The sequence below is a fragment of the Oxyura jamaicensis genome, chromosome 7 (assembly GCF_011077185.1).
Source record: "Oxyura jamaicensis isolate SHBP4307 breed ruddy duck chromosome 7, BPBGC_Ojam_1.0, whole genome shotgun sequence".
Lineage (NCBI taxonomy): Eukaryota > Metazoa > Chordata > Aves > Anseriformes > Anatidae > Oxyura > Oxyura jamaicensis.
In genome coordinates this window covers 14,142,266-14,161,376 of record NC_048899.1, presented here as the reverse complement: position 1 = coordinate 14,161,376, position 19,111 = coordinate 14,142,266, and the positions used below count along the sequence as shown (strand labels likewise).

Genomic DNA, 19,111 nt, shown 5'->3' with positions numbered 1-19,111 from the left:
TCTGTTACACGTTAGTGTCTGTTTGGAAGGTGTATGTATCTCTAATTTAGTTGAAAATGTAGGAACCAAATATCACAGGTTGCCTACAAAGAGTCACCCTTACAGGTATAATCAAGACATGTAATCTGTGAGTTGAGATCATGTAAAGGAAGGGCAAATAAGTTAGTTTCAACACTATAACCATCAGATAACATGTTTAAACAGCTCTCACAACGAAATAAAATAAAATGTTTGAGCCAGATAACTTCTTGCATTTCCTGTTGAGTTATAATTACTAGTGCTATGGCACCTCCAAATACTGATATTCTCCCTTTTTCTAGGGGTTCTATAGACATAGTGCTAGAGGAAGGCTAAAAAGTCTGCAGATTTTGGCACAAAGGTTCTACTCATCTGAAGATATTTGGGTGCCTAACTCCTAGTGGCTGTTCTGGGAACTGGGGAGAGTTAGGGACCTAGATGCTGTCAGCTGTCTCACTTAAGTGACCTAATTCAGACAATCCAAGAAACATGGAGCAGAAGCTGGATCTGAAACTTGATTTCCCAAGATCCAATGCAGCCCTTTCATCTTAGACCTATCTGTCCTCTCTCATCTCTTCTCTGTACAGGAAAGCCATAAATGCTTAAACACCAAACCTCACCAACCAGAGTTTGTGAAATTACATGCTTAATACAAATCAGGAACAAGAACCTGTGGGAAAAGCCCATTTTAGTGGGGCAGTAGCTGACTTAAGGCTTGTAAGCCCACAGAATCAGCAACATGTGGAAGGAAACACTGGGTCTGAAGGATTTACAAGCAAATCCTTAGTTCTAGATACAGGCTACTTTTGTGTAACATCTTATCAACCAATATTAAGAAGTCTTAACTATTAACAACTAAAAGGACAGGACAACTGAAGAATTAAAAAAAAAAATCAATCTAAAATAGCACTGCATTCATAAAATGGTGTGTCACAGGAATGATTATACAAGCCAGACCAAATGACCGCATCTTTTTCCACTTAGCACAATTGCCTGCCTCCAACAGAGGTCAAAAGCAGATACCAGGACACAGAACAGGAAGGCAGCAAGCACATCAAGACCTCAGAACTAGACCTAGATGCAGAGTTCTAGTCCTACACACTTTTTGTACAATGGCAGGCTTGTCACTGAACTGCAAAACAATGATACCTTCTGATCTTCTGCACATCTATGGAGGACACATCTGGTAGCTTATGTCATCATAATCAACTGCAGAAAAGCCAAGATGGCCGGACAAATTAAGTGCTTCCATATGCTAGCTAACTCTAAGCATTAATCAGAGTGGAGAATGGGGGTGACTGTGATTTTGGGAGGAACCTACCATCTTCATACAGCTTCTTCCTAGTTGTGTTTTTGTCAAGGGACCCATCCAAGAAACCTTTCCCAATCTCCAACCAGATCTGAAAGAAGGACAGAGAAAAGAGCACCATCACTTAGCACAGACAGAATGCTGGGACTCTTTTATTCTTCCATATTCATCAAAATGAAAACTTCAAATAAAACAAAGACTTTCTCTGAACATGAGTCTAGTCTCCTCTTTAGAGCATCATGCCTCATCCCAGTTATTACACTTATAATAGCTGAAGCTGAGTTGAAATGAAAAAACTCTAATTACAGCTGTATGGAAAAAGGCATGGGCATCCTGAGTGGGAGATGAAATAGCTTCTTTCCCATCCTATCACCAACAGATTTAATATCCCCAGATGTGGACATAGCTTGGCATCTCCCCAGTTTTAATTTTCTCCACAATGCCCAAGAGCTTTCAAAAGATCTCTGAAAATGCAAAGTTCCACTGGCTTTCCCTGGAGGGTTTAATTGACATAGGTACCAAACACTTCTCAACTGCCATTGGATCTGGGTTCCTGATTCCCACACATCCTTTAGAAATATCTGGCCTTAGACTAATAACAGCAGGATTAGCAGTAGGATCTTCCCGATTGTTTTGGTTTGGGACAATTGAGTAAGAGCTCTTAACCTTAACGTCTCAGTGGTAGCTTGTGCTATCCCTTACTACACTGTACACAGATGCAAACTGTTTGCTGCTGGCTTGGAATAATGGCACAGGAAATTTCCTGGCTCTTCATGACACTTACTGCATCATGGTGTCTGCGGAATCGGATGACTTCCCGGTCATCTTCAAAGCTGCTGCCCATAGCTGTCTGTGTAACAGACTTCATGGCAAAGCCCAGCATGTGCTGGCAAAGTGGCACGTGTTGTGCCTCAGGCAGGGAGAGCCATTTGGCTAGCAACTCTTCTGACAACTTAAAGAGGAAATGAACCATTAGTTGGCAGTAATATCAGCAGCCTATTTACAAAACATACCCCAAACTGGAGGCATTCCCACCCTAAGTTGCTAAGGCAGAACATGCTTTCAAGGCCATGGCACTCATCCATTCTCTTTTCAAGGCTTCCTTTCATTGTTACCTTAAACCAGCAACATTTTAGCATCATATATCCTGCTTGGCCCCATGGTTTTCCCCCAGTAAGGCAGCTCTGTCCATCTCTCGTTCCCTCTGTTGCAGAAAATACATTAAACCCTTTAATACTAGTAGCTCACTGTTGGGAAGACAGACCATATTCTGGCTGTTGGACTAAGTTAACAGAACAGTTCTCCACCTGTTTGTGGTTCCAACTGCTTGCTCTTCCCTCCTGTCCTGTGAAATACATCTAGAAATCAGGTGCTACCTTTAAGTGCATCTGATGCCTTGGCATAAAATGACACAAAGGCCAATCCTTTCCCCCTAACCCACTGGAGCTAACAGAAACCAAATGTTCACACTGTGCTCGAACAGGCAGAGGTTGTTCCCTGTCTCAGATGCCTGTAGGTCCAGCACAGATTTGAATGCAGCTCCTTTATCCTAGTAATCATTCTCATTAAACTTTCCCCTGTGAGGCACACAGGGCTTCTCTGCTACAGAAAAGCAAGCTACCCACCTTCTGGATGAGAGCTAAGTTGCTTTGAAGGGACTTGGTCACAGCATTTTCATACAGCTTTCTCCTCAGGTGGCTCTCTCCTGTATCCCCGTTCAGGCTGGGCTGGTACCTCAGGAAGGATTTCAATATTGCCTCAAACGGATTCGCTGAAAGCAAGTAAAGGAAACACCATTCTAGTATGACAACCACTTGGTCACAACAGCAAGAGTGGTAGGTACACTCCTTCCCCTTCTCCTCCATCTCTCCTGCCTGATCTGCAGCCTCCCTAGCAGATTCCCTCTTCATAACTGGGGTACCCTCCTGCCTCAACCCCATCTATGCACACAAGCCGTATCAGCTCACAAGAGATTTAGCCAGCCAGGGCTGCCTCCAACGGGGAAGCTGCAGGTCTCTCACAGAAAACAGTGCCCCATTAAGCTACAGAATGCTTTCTACTTCCAACCACTTTCCATCTTCCTGGCACACAGACGCTTGCAGCAGTGAATAAATTAGGCAAAAACTCATATTCTTCATCTTCTATAACCACAGTTTGCTTCAGTTAGATCTTTAACTTTGAATTTCATCACCAGGGGCCTCTAGTTAATTAACTTGCTAAAGTTCACTCGTAGTCAATGCAAAAACATGCAATAAGGCATTGTCTACTACATGCTTTTCTGTTTCTGTAAATTTTTCGTTGGTCTCACGAACTGGCAGAATCTTTAAGGAACTATTTGGAAGTAGCAATCAGGAAAGTTTCAAAAGAGAGGTTTTCACTATTTATGACAGTCTGTTATTTCTCCCACATGGAGAGACAAGCCTCTGAGGCATCAGAACACATCAAGGCTAGGCTAGACACCTATGACTCAACCTACTGTGGATGAGTCTAAGATTCCCAGCAGAGATCAGGGCCTCATTATGCTACCGGACAAACATCCAAGAAGAGACAATTCCTAACTTCAGAGGACTTACCAGCTAGGAACACAAAGGCAGCTAATGAGGCCAGAGGCAAGAATACAGTAAACTTTCCTAAATGCTTTTTTTCTCACATCATTTCCTTTCCAATGTTTTAAAGCTTTGCAGCTCACCCTGTTTCCTACTTCAAATGACAAGAAGTGTACACATATGCCTTGTGGCACAGCAGATGGTACCTGTGGCTCTGCACGTGGAACAGGCTGTTATGTGACTCTAGCTACTGCTGACAATTCCTCCTCCATGGTACTTTGCCATGAAGTGGCTGCTGCTACTCATGCCACCATCCCCTGCTGACGGGAAAGCCCACAGAGCAATCTGGCATGCAGAGGCATTTGGAGAGGCCAGAGGATGCCTAGCACCATCATCTGCAGAAATTGCATAGTTCTCCTGGTGTGTGTGAAAGTAAACTGCTGGTTCAGCGATGGGCTCCATTTTTCTTCCTTCCCTGTCCCTAGCACAAACCATCAGTCGTATGCCACTGCTACACTCACTGTTGTGAACTTAGGACTTCAGAGACTAGGCTGCCCTTTGCAGAGGGTTGCCCTCATCTTGTAGTATTTGGGAAACACCTGTTTTTCCACAGCTACAGGAGACTAGCGACTCCACAAGGCCACCCTCCACAAACCATCTCTCAGAAACAGAATTCTGTCCTACCAAGCACTTCCACAGACTTCATTCATGCTTTGTCCTGGTCTTAAAAACAGCTCTAGGATTATGTTTTCACTCCTCTTAGTGAAGCATATTGGACTTTTAATGGTTTGATAGCCTAGAAACATTGTTCTATCACTTTCCTTCTCTAGAAGTCTGATTATCAAAGAAGTATGGTACGACCACACTTTATTGCATTTCCCACTTATCCCCATCCTTAAAAAGTATTTTTAGCCCTCAGCATCTGTATGAGGTCAGACTGGTCCATAGCTGCCCTGGTCACTTAACTTCCTACATTTAAGCCCTGGTACTGTATTTGTTTTCCTCCAGTATTTGGATACTCTCCCAAATTCAGTACATTTTTGAGAACTTGTCTGCTCAAGGGCCTGACACCACTTCTTTGAACTTTGAGAAAGTGTCTGCTCCATATTCTCCAAGCACACTTGAGTGCATTCAGATCTTCCAGGGTGTGTTTCCACCTTCTGGTGTGCCACTGCTATCCGCTATGTCTTGCTGATCTTTGTTAACTCCTACTCCTTTCCCAGATCATCAGCATTTTTTTGAGTCTGACATGCAAACGTACAAGAAGCTTACCCATCGTGACCCCATCATTAAGTGACGCTGAGGTATCTGCCTGCGCCTGAAAATAACCTACACTATCAGGTCAGAATTGTGCAACCAGCACTTCAATCTACCCTAGAGGATGAAAACTAGAAAAACAGCAGGTTAAACCCAAACATCACCCTAGTTAACTTACTGTCTGTGATCACCTTAGGAAGCAAAACATCTGAGAGGCTTACACTAGACATTAAAATACTCTCCCAGGACTAAGAAGGTCAACTCAACAACCAGCTCCACTAACCACTTCCAAGGCTAGAAGATCGGTAGTGTTTGTCTCAAAACTCTTTAACTCAAAGTAAAATGAAAACTAAAGAACTTCTTGAAATAACACTTTAAAAATCTTCATACTGAACCACACAAGGAAACTATCACAGAATATCAGAACTCTTTTCAGACTTTATTTAGCAATATTCCCCATCTTCAATCATACTTCAAGTTGCTTTTAAATTGTACCTCAAGTTGCTACAGGATCTTCGCCTGGCTGCTTCAAGTGACTAATGAACACGATGCTCTCTCTCCACAAATATTTGCCCTTAGGTGGAGGGTAAAAGGCAGAAGCACAGGAATTTCCTGACAGCCACTGGACAGCAGCAACTCACTGACATTCAAGTCCAGTAAGCGGAACCATGGACGTGTCTGAACCACATCAGCTGCAAATTAAGGTTCATTTTCTTTCTACTCAGAATGAAACCCTAGCTTCCTTTGTTTGACATATGACACTCAGCAAGGCCAGAAGGAACAAATAAGCTCAGAGACAAAGCAGAGGGCTCTTACATATCCGGTTGGGGTTGATGTGTTGTTTCAGGAGATCAATGGAGCCAATGCTGACAACAAGGCGCCTTCCAAACCAGAAAGAGACCACTGGGCCATATTTCTCATGAAGGTTCACCAGGAACTCGTGCAGACTTCTGCTAGCAACGATATCTGGCAGATTGCCGTCCCTGAGGAACACAAAGAGGTTACCTGGGCATGAGCCGCATCCAGTGCCAAGGCTGAACATGACCAAAGTGAAAATGGGAAGCACTTACTTCTCGTCAGTCGGAGCTAGCCCGGGGATACCCGATGCTTGCCTAGATGCCTGGAGAGTAAAGGGAACACGTCAGCATCTCTGAACTTAGGTTTTACGCCAACTTCCCTGCAAGAGAGCTAGACTTCTGAGCAGCTAAAGCCTTCCCAAGAGGGGCTCAAGGGGGGTGGTTAAACACGGGGTGCCACAGCGCGCTGACGCCCAGCAGGGTGAAGGCAGCGGGCAGCCCCTCTGGCACGGCCCGGCCCGGCCCCGGCCACGTCCCGGGCCTCGGGAAGGGGCCGGGCCGGACCCCGCGGCCGCCCGCACCGGGGCCGTGCTGCGCGCCCCCCGTCACCGCCGCCATTACCGGGTAGAGGTAGAGCACGGCGCCCACCAGGACGAGCAGGAAGGTGACGGCGAAGATGGCGAAGTCCAGCATGGCCGGGCCGGGGCAGGGGGAGAAGCCCGGCCCCGACCACGGGGCAGGAAGGGGCGGGCCGGGCCAGGCCGAGGCAGGGCGAGGCATGGGGTGCCCCCGGCGCCTGCTGCTGGTTTCCAACTCCACCCTGCACGGAGGGGGGTACCTGGGCCACTGCCAGCAGCACATCCAGAGCTTCCTCGGGGGGTAAGCGCCGGTGGGGGACGACCCGGGGAGGGGGGCAGAGCCTCGCCGTGCCCGGGGGGCTCCAGCAAACCTCTGCCCTCTCCTCCCGCAGGAAGGTGAAGAGGGTGCTCTTCGTGCCCTACGCCCTGCACGACCGCGATGCCTACGCCCGCACCGCTAGGGAGAAGTTTGAGAGCTTGGGTAAGGGGGGCCCCGAGGGGGGACGGGGACAGGAACAGGGGAGCTCTGGCGAGTCCTACTTCAGCTCCGGTCAGCGAGGGGGTGACAGCAGCAGGGAGCGAGCTGCTTGCAAACTTTCATCCAGAAGTGGGTACTTCAGAGGCCTCCGGGAGAAAGTGCCTTGCAAACACAACCGCTTCAGGGAGGAAGCCTGTACACCCGGATGTGAAGTGGCATATTTTTATCCTCCTTAATGACACAGGGGAACATTTCTTCCCATATACATTAAGCCTCTGCTCAAGCTGTGCACCTACTTCTAGGTGAAGAAGACAATTTCTAGAACGTGCTCCAGGCAGGCAGGTGTTTGCAGGATGAACAGCGATTGAGCTTTGCTATGAGCAAAGATCTTTCCAGAGTGGCCTACTGCAACAGCCCTACTTTGTGTCTGTCACCTTCCAGGTAACTTTGGACTTGTTACTGTAGTAACAATCAATACTCACTTCCTGGGGTATCACACTTTGCTCCTTATCTTGCAGAAAGATTGCTATCAACTGTCCATGTTCTTCCGGAGCTCCTGACACATACTATACTCAGTGAACCACAGCAGAACAAATCTGTCAAAGCCAAACATTTCAACCATTACAAAAAATATGTTTGAATGCAACATTCATACTACTAATGCTAGAGCAACGATGGCAGATCCCATTCAGGCTCATAGCCACTCTGGGCAGTGACAGCTTTTTCCTCTTGTTTTCTAGCTAGCTGGTAGTGCTCAGCAGGACTTTGTACCACAGCCAGCACATGCTGAGTGAAACCGCTGTGCTTTTAGACACAGCACCCATATCTTTAAAGGAAACATTTGCTTCAGTACAGCTGCATGCAGAAGCCCTGTACGAACATAGGGTATATACTGTTTTTCCTCGTAGAGGTCGCTGAAGGTTCCCTGGTTGTATCATGAGACATTTGGGTGGAAGGGGGCAGAAAACAGGATGGGGGGGTACATTCCTCCTCCAAACTGAAGCAGCAAAGGTAAATAACTTTTAATTTAAGGTTATGGGCTGGACAGCATTCATGAATCCTGTGATCCAGTGGAAGCTGTAAGGAAATCTGAAGCAATATTTATTGGTAAGTTTTACTTCTTACTCCCTGAAGAGGGCTTATATTATAATAATTAGTTACTAGTTAGTACCCATTAGTTAGATACTGCATTAGTTTTTTGTAGAGCTAGTACTGTAGAGACAAGCATGAAAAAGTCTCACCTCACAATTAGAGGCAGCTACAGAAAACGCTACTTTATTTGGGAACAGTAAAACCCTAAATTTAGTGGTGGGGATAGAAGTAGGGAAGACTTAACAATGGAACTGCTTCTCCAGTAAGTTTCAAACTCTTCACTTGAACAGTACTTCAGCATTAAAAACATGATTCTAGATGTTTTATCATTTTATCAAGACTAAGAGGAACCAGGCCTACTGTGCTCAGATTGAGTGCAGTCCTAACACCACACTCAAGGGTATTAGAATAGCATCTGCTATCAAGGAGCTAGTGTCGTCTGTCAGAAGGACCTGGGACATGAGCCTGTGGCCTGCCACAAAAGCATTCCTCTGAAGCTTCTGGTTTTTGTGTTGCTCAAAGCAGGATACTGTCCTGAACAGAGCATTGAGTCTGGCAAGCTTGTAATGGTATCAATTAAAACCGATGGTAAAGCACATTAAATAAGCTGGACTCTTTTTCTGCAGGAGGTGGCAACACATTCCGTCTCCTGAAAGCTCTCTATGACAACAGTCTGATACAGGAAATCAGGAAGAGAGTTCTTGAGGTAACAACTAGATGACTCAGGCCGAGTCTGAATGATAGGATCTCATGCATAAACATTTGTTCAGACAAATTCAAGTTGATTCTATGTCTTTGTTTCTAATATACTTCAAATATTGAGCCATCTCTTGCAAGCTGGTGAACTGAAAGCTGTGGCCAAGTGAAGCTGTCGTTAGTCATGAAAGCCTGAAAAGATTAGGGTCAGTAAACTGTCCTACAGCAGTTTCTAAGATACAGGACTGCAAGACTTCAGGATGTACAATGCTATGCCATACCTTAGAAGTAAACCCCTCAACTTAAAATACCAATGAGGAACAGCGCAAGGATTTAATCATTGGCCAAACCCCACTTTTTTCAGGTTACGTTCACTTTTTATCTTGTTAATAGATATGCTCAAGCTGCAGGTTGTCTAATAATAAACCAACAGTACAATTTAATCTGCATGTGCCTTTTAGACAATCGAGGAAATGAGAAAGTTTCGCAATCAACTTTGGTGTCTGTTTTTCATGAAAATGAGAGGTATGAATGCCATCAAGCCCTTCCAGTCAGCAGCCCATTGTAGCCTAGTGAATCTTGTGAAGCACAGCAAAGATAGGTCACCAGTGGAAGACAACAGAAGCAAGGTGTTCCCCTAGTAATGGGGAACTGTGAATTACTTAAGACAAATTTATGCAAGCCACAGTATGTTTGAAGAGGCCAACTGCCAAGAATAAAGGTCAGTTAGGCCGTCTTAATATACACAAATACATGATGCAGCAGCATGGTGCTCAGCTTCGGGTGATCTACCCTCTTTAGAAGCTAGTTAAAAGCTACTTCTGATATTTCCTGTAACTGCAACATACGCAAGCCTCATCTCTTAATAGCAAAGTCTGTCTGAAATGACAACCTTGCAAGTTTTCTCTTAGTGAGGGGATGCCACGGTTGAGTACAAGGCATTCCCTAGTTAGTTCTCTATACCATTATACATAGAAACTATTGCCCACCTCGAAATGTGAGCTCTTCTTTTTCTGCTTTTCACTTGTAAAGTTAGCAGTGAGATGAGTTAGAAGGACTAAGTCTGATCTGACTGCAGAGTCTCCAAGATTGATAGAAGATGCTATAAAATGTTGTTCCCAATTGTGATACAGAACACTAATCGTTGCTTTTGTCTTTCAGGATGGGGTTCCATACATGGGATCCAGTGCAGGAACTAACGTTGCTACCGTCAGCATCAATACTACCAATGACATGCCAATTGTTTATCCACCTTCCCTGCAAGCCCTAGGTTTAGTTCCTTTTAACATTAACCCTCACTACCTGGATCCAGATGATAAAAGCACTCACATGGGTGTAAGTAAAGCATGCCACAGCAAAGGCAGGTTACCAAGGTGTAATGATAGTGTGCATTTGCAAGGGATTGCAAACCTATAGAATGTCTAACAGCTGCTCCCTCAAACAGTTGGAAATACCAAGGAGCCAATAACATTTTACTCCCTCCTAAAGCTTTTCTTTGAGTGGGAAGAGGAGCTGGCAACAGTGGTACTGAGGTGGAACAAAGTGTTTTTCACAAACAGCAGCTTTGCAGTGTCTGAAATAGTGTTAGTTCATACCTGGCATGAAATTGGAAAAAAAAAAAAAGGGGAAGATGAAATGCAATGTGTTTCTGGAAAGTCCTGGAATAGGCTGCCTTGCTTCCTGATCTAGAAGACCTAATTTAAGCATACTTTGAGAGGCTTAAACATCTGCATCTGAAGGAACTATCAGAACAGGGAAAGCTTAAGATTGCATGCAAACCTGTAGTATAAGAAAATAGCTATGTGTGAGTGTCCCTGCAAAGAGCACACCTTGCAAGAGCCAGTACTAAGCAAGCACATGTACTAGTACAGGTGAAAGAAAAATGGTTACACATCAGACACAGAGATTGACATCTCCACTGTATGGAAGAGCTTTTTCTTATTACATAGCTAGTCAGGAGCTAACCAGGAGGCTCTTTCTGGAGCGCATCCTTTAACAGCCCAAATACTTTTTTCCCTTGTAATCAGAATTTCTCTGTGGGTAGTGGAAGTATTAAGAATAAGGGGACAATGAAGAGATGAAAGATCAAGATGTGCTTCTAGAATTTAGATGAAATTGTAGGTGGTCACTTAATCTGCTTGCTTGTCCAGATAAGCAAGAGATATTTACAGGAAGAAGACTGCCTGCTATTTTTCTGAGGGGGATGAAAATTCTGTGCTGCAACAAGTGCCTGTTGTGTTCCTATGTTTTCTTATCAACAAAGCCTTCTGGTTTGATTTCTTTAACTACTGTTGTTCAGTTGAGAAGCAGCAACCCTCAGGAAACATGGCAGAACCATTCATAGAAGTAAATTCTTCATTGTGATTCCTACTTGAGAAGGAAGGAACAGATATTTAATTAGTGGAAACCCATGGCTCACTATCATCTTTCATGAAGAAGGCACCTCAGGCATCTGCTTCCACCACCTTCCTCTATGCTCTTGTTCTGAGAGTGAGCACATAGAGAAAATATTTGAAAAGATAAAAAAAGCTGGATGAATTGACTGGAAGTTTTCAGGCTTTTCAGGGTTGGGACTACGCAAGTTCTGTTTTATCAGCCTACAATTGCTGCTAATGGTGAAAGGGAAAAATGTATCTACAAAAGTCAATCCTGCCACTTTCCTTAATACATTAGTCTAATTAAAACATTCTCCTCGAGGGGAAGTACCTGCTTTGTTTATCATTAAGAAGTTGCTAAGTGTCAGTACTTGGATGCTTTAAGTTCTACTTTACTGCCTGGGCAGCTAAATCTACATTCATTATTGCAGGAGACAAGAGAGGAAAGAATTCGCCAATATCACGAAGAACCAAATACCCCTCCAGTTTTGGTAAGTAGTAGTTCCCAGTCAGGAAAGTCATGGCTGTAGCATGGTAAGCTCTTTAAATGCATCCTTGCTAGTTTTCAGTGTGGGTTCCTCTTCCTGACAAGCCTTCCAGGACTCTAGCAGAAAAGGTGAGTTACACTGTTGCCAACAGCTTCAGCCTTGGATTTTGCTCATTTGTTCCATGTGCCAGCTTTTAACTTGAAGTATAAAGTTTGCACTCTGACAAATCCAGTTTATTGTTGCTTGGACAACAGTGAATCTAAGAATGGGGGTTGCAGAAGTAATTGTGGAACAAACATTTTTCTTTTTCTCCTTAATGGTTTGTATAGCCTTCCTTAAAAGCAAAATTAAATACACAAGAAAACCAGCTTCTAAAACAAAATAACCCACCTACCTTTGTCTTAGCACCTTTGTTAAAAAAAATGAGCCAGGAAATCTTGTTTGTAGTCACGAGGAGCTACACTTAAAACTGCCCTGCTTGTGACAAGTGTTTTAGCTTTTCAAATAGCTTGAAAATAACATTAAAATGTTTCCACCTATGTTAGGGCTTGCGGGAAGGTGCAATGCTGCTAGTGGAAGGAGACAAAGCCACCTTACAAGGAGTAACTGGAGCACGACTATTTTTGAGGTAAATGCTTCATTTGAATTTGAGTGAAAACATGAATATTGCTTAATGTTCCAAAAGAGCAGTCAGTATGACAACACTCTGAAGTGCTATGGCACTACATACGTTGATGCTCATGTTTCTGATCGAATAACTGCCATTCATCCAGAGTGCCCCAGCAGTCAGGCTGTACTCTGTACAGAAGGCCAAGGGAATGCCACTTTGATCCTAACACACTGCATTCTAGAAAAAGGGGTCTCAGGACTTCAGCTGTATGAACATGACTAGGAAATCAAATACGTATATCCCAGGGTAGAGGCAAGGAAGGGAGTCAAAGCTGCTAGTTAGGAACAAGAATGCCTTGTTCTATCCCTGGTAACAGATGGAAGAGACGTAGTCCTAGCTGCTGTGCAAACTTACAGCATGGTTGATCTTGTTTACAGGGGTGAGAAACCAACTGAACACGAGCCTGGAACAGATTTCAGTTTCCTCCTGATTGACAGTAATCTCCAGAAGTTGTAGTCTTGCATACTCTGCAGCAGAAGTTGGCACGTGAGGAGGAAGGAAAGATATGCTTCTAGTCCTAGGGTGGGTGGCAAGCCTTAACTTTATAAATAAAGATAAATATGCATTATTGGACTCTTCTCCTCCACCCTGTTCACTTCTCAGACATCTTTCTTTCCCAAGAAAAATTACATTTTTATTGCAATACTTGAGTAATAATAGAACAAGAATAGTCTTACTCTGAAATGTTCTGTACCTTCATGCATCTCCACTTTGATTCCTCCCCATCAAAAGTTACCTTAACACAATTAAGTCAAGACACTGAGTCAGCTGTTCCTGCTCCCTTGTTTTACCTGTGTAATAAAAGAATTGCTAATTTAGTGTACTCCCACAGCATTAGTTTCATTTTTACACTATTAATAAAGTGAGAAGTTATGCATTCAATTATTTTTATTGGCTTCAGACTCATGTTAAATATATACAATGCTGATCATGTACAAAAGTGTGCATGTTAAAAATTGTTAGGTTACAAACTTGCAAATCCTAGAAAAGTGCAAAATTTTAAAACATCTTCCACCATGCTGTACAGAAGAAAAAAATCCATCATTAGCCAATATACACACTCTCAAAACATACTGATCAAACCAAAATAAGATATACAGTATATACTTAAAGCACCCAGAAGGGAGATATTGCACAGAAGACTGACAGCAAGTTTGTTTCAGGGCCTGAAGGCTCATTTTTGAAAGCAGATATTTTCAACACTCCTAAAACTAAAAATTAAATCTAAAAAAAAAAAAAAAAAAAAAAGGCATTTTTTGGCATTTAAAAATCCATTTGTAATCACATAATTGCACAACGTGTAAGAATCAAAAGATACGATTAACTGTTGCTGTAAGGACTCTATTTGCACTGCCCCATTAGCTTTAGTAACTTAAAAAAAAATGCTGAGACGTTGAAGTGTCTTGCTTACCAAATTTCATCATGCAAACCAAGTAGCAGCACAATTTCCAACAAAAGACTGACCAGAGGGAGGTTAGTCTTACAAGCAGTGTTTCTCTAATTTTATATTAAGATGCTCCTGCATAAGCTAAGGGTTAAATCAGAACTTAACAAGTTCTCCTTGATTTTTTTTCCTCATGGTTTTAAGTAATAGCTCAAAGCTATATATGATTAAAGCAGTACTACTAGGTACATGATTAAATTTATTTTAAACATTTCCTCAAGGCAAAAAATGCGGCTCCCTCAAGAGGAAATACTAACTAGATAGGAAATTAATATACAAGTGGCCTCTAACTTCATTTAAATGTATGATACATATGGCTGGATGTTTTATATTTCAATTTCAAGACACCTCAGCAGCATTAAACTATAATCTCTACTGACAATCATGCTTCTGGGAAAAAAGGTAAGTTATGACATTGTGTCTGCACAGAATCTAGTCACAGACCTAAGCTCTGGAAATACCTTCCAGATTTCCCAAGTCCAGCAGACAAAAATAGAAATCAAACACAATTGCAGGAATTTTCTCCTGAAGGAAAGTGAAATACTTATTCTATTTGGGCCCTTCAGGTAAACAGTAACTAAAAGAAAAACATGAGTTTTCTTCTACAGATGCACTGCAAAAAAGTGAATTAAAACTGAACAAAGGGTATCTTTGAATAAGCACCACAAGCAGTTCCTCACCTATGGGGTACTCCAGACTGCAATAAGATGAATAATAGCACTTGACTGAAAAGTAAACCTGTGCAGATCATGCTGAACTACCACTCAGGCATCTGATGACTATAGTAGTGAAGAAGGGCACAATAATATTCTACCATTTTTTTTTAATAAACTGCAGTAGCTTTTTGTGAAACCTTGGCTTTAAAAGTATGTGCCTCCAAGAGCTATTAGTAATAACGAGGAGAAATTGATTCCTTGAGATAGAAAGGAAGACATCTTCCAATCACTGGACTCTGACATTGGTAATACGATGAACCCACATGCATACGACTGCACAAAAACTTTCTCCTTCTAAAAGGTGTAAGTACGTCTTGTGTTACTGCCTGGACCTGCACAGTCTTAGCCAAATAAACGTGCACAATTTTAAAGCAATGCAAGTTAATACTATCTGTTGATGGGTTACCTTTTCATTAACTTTGTTATAGCTGCTGTGCTGTTACTGATTTATTACAGCACCAAATACGACTGACTGCAAAAACAATGTTCAAGTTCAGCAAGATGAGTGAAAAAAAGTCTGCAGCAGTGTAGCACTATGTGGCATATCTCATTTGAGAACTATCTGCTTCACCCATCTATAATACTTCCTGATGGTTTTACTAATATATGCTGGTAACTAGATCAGAGAGTATATATACTTGCACAGCTTAAGTCCATTCTCAGCAGAACTTTCACAAGCAACTGACTACTACCAAAGTGTTATGTTTACAACTGAAAACTACATAGGTTTTAAACCAAAAGGCATGAAAAGCCCAGTCAAGAAAGCACTGAATACTTAAATTTCCACCAAATTAAATATAACCCTACATAGTGTTTTCATCGAGCAATATTTATTAGATTAGGCCTTAGGTTCACATTAGGATACATATTTATATGCAGGAGAAATGTAGTTAAACATCGGGATTATTATTTTGTGCTGGTGTTGGTAAAGTACACAGATGACAGAAGACATGGTTTCTAGATATCCTATGATTTAGTATTAGATAAGTATATTAATATAGTATAATTCGCATAAGTTAGATGCTACCTTGAACTGCAAACATTTCACTTTCTGAATGCTGGTATAGTATAAAAACTGCAGACTAGATGAGATTCTTCACTACAAATATAAAAGACAATTAAAAATACTATCAACAGTTACAAGTAAATTGTGAAAATTAAACATTTTTCTTGAAATAAGGAAGAGATGTCTTTAAGTATCATCCTTTGGTATACACTTTTAAGATCTATGGAGAGTTTACTCAATACTGCTAGCTGCTTGATCTAGATTATATACAAGTATCAGAAGAAAGTTTTCTTCAGCTTCAAAGATAAGTATATCTTTAGCTTTGATAAATATCCTTAAGGTTGTTCCAAAAATTAAATGCAAGAAAGTACCACCAAGAAGGTCTTGACAAATGTAGTGTTATGAACAACTATGTTTATTCTGAATTCCTATTCAGAATTGTTTCATCTCACAGCTTTACTTTTTAACACTTAAATAAATATTAGTTCAAAAACAAAGGATAATCTTACTTCACAAGAACGCATTTTTCTACATGAAAAGCAACATGGTGGGATCCTAAGTTTTACTTAATTTGAGGAAATCAAAAGTAAGAGATCAGTTCACTAATACATAATAGACTGCAATTCAGTCAACCTTAACAGACGATTGGAAAAATGATTTTCTACTTGAGAAAGACATACAAGTTCAAACAGAAACAAAATACCAGCTAATGCTCACACTTACCACCTATATCTTTTACTTGAAGCTGGTTTCAAATAAAGGCAAAAGTGCAGACCTTCAAACCTTTGAAGTCTTTCCAAAAACACTGTGATGGTATATACCCCTCATCCTCAAGAACCATATAAAAGATGAAAAGGTAATAATGTATGTTGCCATTCTGCGTAGAGCATGAAGTAGCTCAGAGTTCATCTCTCCTCATCCTCATTCTGCTGCTGCTTTGTGCAGAGCACAAACTATTCTCAAGTCTGACAGCCCTGAAACTGTCCACATTTCAGCCTGTCCCAGATTTTTGTGAAGATCACTTAATGCTCACGATGCACTGAAATGACGGCACTCAAGTGTCAAAACTCTTCACCATAAATCCTCTCATCCCCAATTATTTCAACTACATACTTTACTTAAGCTGACACCGTGTATTCAGTATTCCTGAATATTAAATTACTAAAAAATTAATCCATCTCTTGTATAAACTTGTTTGAAACACAGTAGGATGATTTCAAACCTTTATGTGATCTTCTGTGCAAGTGACAAAGATGTTCTCACCAAACCCTACAAAAGACTTATCTCGATACTTTTTTCCACTTGATTCTGCTAATCTAAACCAAAATTTCCACTCCCTTCCCCGGCAAGCATACACTTAATCCCATATATACATTTAAGCTGAACATATATGCGTACTTACAAAAAACGTCACTGCAATGCCCCAAATGATGTGCTTCTTTTTTCAACTTCCCACAACACCGAAGATTCTTACATTCAAAGCTGCAATTCTTACAAACTACTCTCAAAAGAGCTCCCCTGAAGTCCCTTCTTCATGAAATCATAATGGACAACCATACTTCACATTCTCATATACACATTTAATACTTCCAGAGTATCCTTAGTATTCTCATTGGATAGGCAAGTGATTAAAAACAGTATTTCACTTTGCTTTTGGAAATTTAATGCTCTCTTGGCAAGTGACTCAAGGAAATTATTCTGATTTTCTCCTGACAATCAGACAATCCAGTCTGTCACAGTGATTAATTTGAATATTGCAACTATGGATAGACCCACTTGTTCACAAGGCTGATTACTATTTCATTTACAAAAGAAAAAACAATACAACTTTCTTTACACAGCACACAGTCATTAGGAGGAGGAAGAGGAAACAGTTTTCATGAAACTAATTGGACTTTTAAAGATTAACTTTATCCAGGGGGCAAGGATTAACTTTATTTCTATAAAGATAATAAATATTATGCCACAAGTTAATGAAATGAGATTATACATAATGGAGTTCTAAGGTAGTTCAACGGGTCCCAGTCACAGAGAATATCTGATAACCTTTATGGGAGGTACAACACATTCATGTCCATAAATAAATAAAAATAACACAAAAAAGTGATGGCAGAGGGAAGAGATGGGTAGCCAAAAGGGAATATACTAGCTAGAAATCAGTTAGAGCTCTGCCTTATATTTATACACCCCTTACCCCAAAAGATGAAAGGGGAATATCTTCTCTTTTTAATAGACATACATACATGTATATACATAAATATACATAGACACATATACACACATGCACACATACCTTTGCACACCAGTCAAAAAATATTTTTCCCTCAGCACCAGGCTTTTTCAGCAATATAGGGTTTGTAATTTAAATCACTAACATTAAAAAAACACCAAAATGACAGGAAAACACAATCCCTTCTAACATCAAATATTACTTAACGAAAGAAACATTCAGTAATGGCTTTTCCAAAATATAGCAACAAATCCATAACTATTTTGTTGTGTATAGAGCAGGTAAGGATCTAATATTTTCTTCTCCCAGTTATTAAACACATCTTGAAAATGGATACATCATCTGTTTTCCTGCTTGTTTTACAGAAATAAAAATATGGATAACTGGTTTGGTGAATACCAAGCCAAGAAACAAACAGGTGCTTTTCCATTAAGTTGTTCTGCAGCATTGTTTAAATGATTTTGCAGCGAAAATTTGTTGCCTTACTAATGAAGAGGATAGATCTTTAACCAACAGGGATATGTGATTTGTCCTCTTATTTCTTCAAGATAGTAACTATATTATGGGATTTCTTGGTGTGCATCTTAGTCTACTTAATATAAATAATTTTCAGCAGCAAGTATTTCCTACCTCCTTCTGCTCCTTCACCACCTTCAACTTCTTTGAAGTTATTCATGTCTGTACTTTAAAGAATTTCTGATAATCAAGTAGTGCAACACAGATGTTCCTTGCAGAACAGCCTAAAACTGGAACTACGTAAAGGAAGATAGCAATAGGCATTTACAGGAACAAATCACATTAAGTTGTTCATTGGTCTAAAAAACATACTGAAAGGGATGTAATTGTCAGCTATCCCAGTTTTGAATCAGACCACTGCAACAGACAATTTTAGACAGACTGTTGGGGAATTGCAGTGCTGTGAAAGCAATGCCAAATATCTTTCTTATGATCAAGGAGCATCTGGCCCTATTCATCTTTAAATCAAATGGTACTTAAGTTCAATTAGCAAGCTTTGGTTTGGAGGTCTGGTGGTTTTGGTTTGTATGTTTAGGTTTTTTGTTTTTCCTGAAACACTGTTTTAGCAGCTGTTTAGACAGGGTTTTTGTTGTGACCAAATCAACACGGTTAAGGAAAAATGTGCAAGCAAGCTAACTTGCATGGGTACATATGCTTATTACTAAACCTCTACCATAGGTTCGTCTTCAACAGACTGTTAACAGTCAAGCCCCTGAAAGCTGAGATATACATTTAAAGTGACCAAAAGATTAAATATGTTTCTGGCATCCATGAGAGAAGGTAGAAGCAGCAATCACTTGGAATCTTGAGTGTTATATTCAGTCTCTCCTGATGAAATCTGGCTGAGCCGTTTGCTTGATCCCCACAGCTTTCGGGAAAGCTGACCTGAGCGCAT

The 19,111-nt window shown here is 41.2% G+C and overlaps 3 protein-coding genes across 9 annotated transcripts in view; 1 reads left to right on the top strand and 2 right to left on the bottom strand.

Moving 5' to 3' along the window:
* Positions 1-6,691, bottom strand: part of LOC118169733 (cytochrome P450 20A1) — a 19,532-nt gene extending 12,841 nt beyond the window's left edge. For both annotated transcript variants that reach the window (XR_004752247.1, XM_035331271.1), the window contains exons 1-6: positions 6,549-6,691; positions 6,201-6,250; positions 5,947-6,113; positions 2,953-3,098; positions 2,112-2,279; positions 1,340-1,418 (exon numbers count right to left, since the gene is read on the bottom strand). Coding sequence is in view for 1 of the 2 variants with exons in the window: in XM_035331271.1 (XP_035187162.1) it covers positions 1,340-1,418; positions 2,112-2,279; positions 2,953-3,098; positions 5,947-6,113; positions 6,201-6,250; positions 6,549-6,620 (682 nt within the window). In the remaining variant the exon portion in view is untranslated. The remainder of the gene's footprint in view (positions 1-1,339; positions 1,419-2,111; positions 2,280-2,952; positions 3,099-5,946; positions 6,114-6,200; positions 6,251-6,548) is intronic.
* LOC118169736 (alpha-aspartyl dipeptidase-like) lies at positions 6,643-13,186 on the top strand. Its single transcript, XM_035331287.1, has 8 exons — positions 6,643-6,806; positions 6,898-6,986; positions 8,016-8,090; positions 8,702-8,781; positions 9,933-10,106; positions 11,578-11,637; positions 12,180-12,262; positions 12,682-13,186. Exons 1-8 carry the CDS (start codon positions 6,706-6,708, stop codon positions 12,758-12,760), a joined length of 741 nt encoding a protein of 246 aa, XP_035187178.1. The 5' UTR covers positions 6,643-6,705; the 3' UTR covers positions 12,761-13,186.
* NBEAL1 (neurobeachin like 1) overlaps positions 13,178-19,111 on the bottom strand; it is an 89,902-nt gene continuing 83,968 nt past the window's right edge. For all 6 annotated transcript variants that reach the window (XM_035331244.1, XM_035331243.1, XM_035331242.1 and 3 more), the window contains one exon: positions 13,178-19,111. In XM_035331244.1, the coding sequence (XP_035187135.1) occupies positions 19,035-19,111 (77 nt within the window). In that variant the 3' untranslated portion in view covers positions 13,178-19,034.